This window comes from Photinus pyralis, unplaced genomic scaffold (genome assembly GCF_008802855.1).
Source record: "Photinus pyralis isolate 1611_PpyrPB1 unplaced genomic scaffold, Ppyr1.3 Ppyr1.4_LG5, whole genome shotgun sequence".
NCBI lineage: Eukaryota > Metazoa > Arthropoda > Insecta > Coleoptera > Lampyridae > Photinus > Photinus pyralis.
The window spans coordinates 43,825,744-43,830,176 of NW_022170596.1; the positions used below are offsets into that span (position 1 = coordinate 43,825,744).

General features: G+C 37.1%; 1 protein-coding gene across 1 annotated transcript; it reads right to left on the minus strand.

The window, feature by feature from the left end:
* Positions 1-1,975: 1,975 nt before the first annotated feature.
* On the minus strand, positions 1,976-3,889 carry LOC116170183. Its single transcript, XM_031486408.1, has 2 exons — positions 3,777-3,889; positions 1,976-3,746 (listed from the first exon to the last, which is right to left on the minus strand). Exons 1-2 carry the CDS (start codon positions 3,807-3,809, stop codon positions 3,093-3,095), a joined length of 687 nt encoding a protein of 228 aa, XP_031342268.1. The 5' UTR covers positions 3,810-3,889; the 3' UTR covers positions 1,976-3,092.
* Between the last annotated feature and the right edge of the window lie 544 nt (positions 3,890-4,433).

Here is a 4,433-nt window from a genome sequence, read left to right on the forward strand (position 1 = left end):
TGAATTGATGATGTTATTATGCGTCATTTTGAAGATGTAATAAAGAACGGAACAGTTTTTTTTTGAAGAGAGGAAGAGATGAAGCTTTGAGTTCAGCTGATAAGTTATTATATAGACTTTATAAATTTGGTACTGAAAGGTGCGTTCGTATAGGGCAGTGGAATGCTTTGGTGGAGAAATTAAACCGCGGTATCTTAAATTTATATTATGAACATCTGTTCTGAAGCGGATTTTATTAAAGAGATAAGCTGGTGTCTTTGTGGTCAGTACTTTGGGGCAGAGTGTTGCAAACTGAAGTCTTCTTCTATTGCTCATATTCAGCCAGTTCAAATCACGCAGTTTATGCGAAATGCGTTCGAATTTACGTATACCATAAATCATTCGCATGCAACTGTTCTGTACTCGCTGAATGCGTCGTACCGTATCTTGCTTTATAGACGACCAATATAGCTCGGAGCAGTAATTGAAATGCGATAATACAAGAGAGTTACACAACAAAGCTTTTGTTTTTATTGGTAAAGATTTCCTATGTGGATATATTAACTTTAAATTGATTAAACTTTTCTTGAGGTACATATTGATTTGAGTATCGTATCTAAACGAATTGTCCATGTGCAAACCTAAGTTTTTCACTTCGGTTTTAATCGGTATGTTTGTGTCGTTCAAAAAAAAATTTGCATGCTGGTTGATGGCTCGGATATTATCAGTATTTCCAAAAAATATTATTGAAGACTTCGCCGGATTTATGAACAGTGAATGCATACGTGAGACAGCTTCGATTGAACGTAGATCATCATTTATATTACGAACAGCAGCTATGGACTCTATGGACTCATCCACGCGAAATGAATGTAGGATTTGGGTATCATCGGCGAACATTTTCATTTTGCAATGCGAAATGTATTCACTAAAACGGGATGTGTAAAGAATAAACATAAGAGGGCCTAAAATAGACCCTTGGGGAACACCCCTAAGAGTTGGTAAGAAACGAGATCGGCGTGACATAATTTTAACGCATTGGCTCCGTCCACTTAAATAGCTACTAAACAAATTAACCGCAGCTGTTGATAATCCAACACTTCCAAGGATACTGAGAAGAACATCATGGTTGAGTGTATCGAAAGCTTTACTGAAATCTAAAAGCCCTAGGACAGATACCATCTTCGAATCGGTGGCGGAGATAATTTCATCCGTGATGTCTATCAAAGATGTAGTACAACTACGATGCGGTCTAAAACCAGACTGATGGTGGGGAATAATATTTTTACTGAACACATATGACCTCAGCTGCGAATTAATTACCGTTTCCACTATTTTAGACATTGTAGGAAGTATGCTTATAGGCCGTAAATCTTTGAATTCCTTAGGGCACTTGATTTTTGGTAATGGTGTTATCACGGCTTGTTTCCATGATAGCGGATATTTACCAGACTGCAGGACTTCGTTTATGATATGGGTGAGGTAAGGTAGAATTGTGGGACAAAATAGTTTGATAATATTGATATTAATATCGTCGTGTCCGGTAGCTGTAGATTTAATTCCCGATATAATTTTGGCGACATCAGCTGTGAGGACTGGTGAGAAATTGAATTGATCCTCATTGGAAAACGGATTATTCTGTTTGTAGAAGTTGACTAAATGGGCTACATCGCGATCATTTGAGTTCGGTATTGAGCTTAATAGAAAGGTATTTATAGCTTCAGGGTCACTTAGATGGACAGGCAATTCAGAGTGCAGATTATTAGATGATAGAAGCTCTTTCAAATCTTTCCAAAGCTGCTTACTATTATTAGCATTGATCTTTTGTTCAAAGAAAGCTGTTTTTTCATGTTTCAGCATAAAGTTTACCTGATTTCGCAGATTTTTGTAATAAGACCAATCGCTTTGCGACCTTGTATGCTTAAATTTCTTTAATGCTTCATTTCTGAGTTGCATACAATTTTTGACAGTGGGTGTTACCCACGGCGCATTTCGTTTAGTTACCTTTATGTTTCGAATGAGCGTATGTTTGTTAATTAAGTGTAATATATTATGGCAGAGAAAATCAACCTTATCATCAACATTGCTAAGATAAAATACGTTCTGCCATGGAACTCTATGCACATCGTCATTAAACTTCACTGCATCCATGTAAGTGAAATCCCGGAAAGATTTGAATATGGCTGGATTATTGATAGTAGCAATATCTAGATCGCAGAAGATTGTTTCGTGATCTGAAGTGATACCGTTATAGTGAACACCTGATGAGCTTACCCTTTCTGAATCGTTGACCAGAATTAAGTCGATTAACGTTGACGATTTTTTAGTGAGCCGTGTGGGTTCGCATATTAATTGCTTAAAGTTAATAGCATCTAACATTGTGCTAATATATTCTGTTGCAGGTAAATGATTACAACTCATATCAATGTTCAGATCACCTAAACAAACAACGAGATCGCCGCTACTGTGCATCAGCGTTAGTGAAGACTCCAATTCGTCCAAAAATAATTTGTAATTTACTGTTGGTGACCTGTAAGCACAACCACAAGCAACACTAAACTTACCAACTTTAATCGATAACCATAACTGCTCAATTTGACTATTGCTCTTAACGACATTACATTTAAATGATTGTTTAACATAGATGCAAACTCCTCCTGCTCTACCATCCCTATCCTTTCGGTATACGTTATAGCCATTAACCTCAATGGCTTCATCTGTTATTCCTGGATGACACCACGTTTCACCAATTGCAAGTACATCATAATTGTTCGCATCTAAAAAACTTCTAAGATCATAGAGAGAGGGTACCAAAGATCTGATATTAATGTGTCCTAGACGCATACTATAAGAAAACTACTTAAATTTAATATTACGATAACAATCCATGATTGAACAAATTTACATATTATTTATTTCAATGTTTACAAATTAATCCTAACAAAACCCGAACAATTGGACAGCCTTGAGTGCGATGTATTCGACGTTGATATCGCAAGTTGAAGAACGATAGCTCGATACCACAATTTGCAATATAGCTTGCTTAAAGGTGAACTCATTGCAGCATTATTCATAATCATTTATAGCAGAAACTGTGCAATATTATATTTGATTTATGTATGGTTTAAGTCACTCAAATTATTAATACGCTTGATGTCGTTAGGCCCCCTTTTCACAAATATTTTACAATCGCTAGTCCAAACGCATTTCGACCCATACCTAGTAGCACATTCCTTGAGTAGCTGCTGCCGAGCCTTTGTTAAGTCTTCCCGAATAACAATCGAACTGCCTTTTAGTTGTTTCTTGGATCTAAAGATTAGATTTTTTGCGTGACGTGAGATGAACTTTACGATGATGGGGCGGTTTTTTCCTTCTTTGCCAGGTAATCGATGAGCAATATCAATCATATCTGTAGTAATATTGAGATGCATACGTTCGGAGCACAGGGTTGCGATCACCGTGGGTACATCCTCTTTATTTATCTCGGGGACTCCAAAAAACCTAAGACTATTGCGTCTGGAATACTGCTCCGTCTCGTCCTTATAGACCCTCAATGCTTCTTTAGTTTCAGCTAACTCGATTTTGACTTTTGATAACTCGGATTCGGTTTGGCTTAAATCATTCTCGAGTCGTACCACCTTCTCCGAAAACACCTTGATTTGGTTTTGGAATTCCTCTGCGATACAAGCACGAATTTGTGTTGACAGGAGTGCTATGAATGATTGGGAAGTAACGACCTTGGATACGACTTTTTCAACGACAGCGTCCTTGGATACGACTTTTTCAACGACAGCGTCTTCATCTATATTGGACCTTGTATCAGTAGGCATCTTAACGAGCGATTTAACACAGTTTTGAAAAATATTAAATTTACTGCAACAGAGCGACCGAAGCACGTCTACTCGCGACCGCCACACATCACAGAATCAATCCTTACGGCTAAAGAACGGCTTAGCATACTCATTCAAACCTACTAAAATGTCATTTTAACATATGCTATAAAATACAGAAAATTATATTCCTACTCAAAACTGCCTGATGACCTGATGAACGAACGAACAAATGTGTTTCTTTACGAAATTAATGATGGGGCGATTAAAAACATTCAGCATCATAATTGGCAATGAAAGTTTAATTGTGAACATACCATGTAACTGACAAAACCATTTCATTGAATAAGACAGTGCACCACAATTCACAACTAGAAATAAATTGGCAGGTCCATCGGACAAGTGTATTGAGATTCGTTCACACTTTATCACCGCCAACTATGACGCTGAATTTTTGAATCGCTCTTTATTTACGAAAAAAACTATGAAATATTGATATAATACCCAGATTTATTGATGATATGTATATGCGATCGATATAGAGGTGCCGACGTTATCGACATGTAGATGGTTATTGGTAGATGGATCTAGAGATCAATAGAGTTGTGCAAACTACATAGGGGT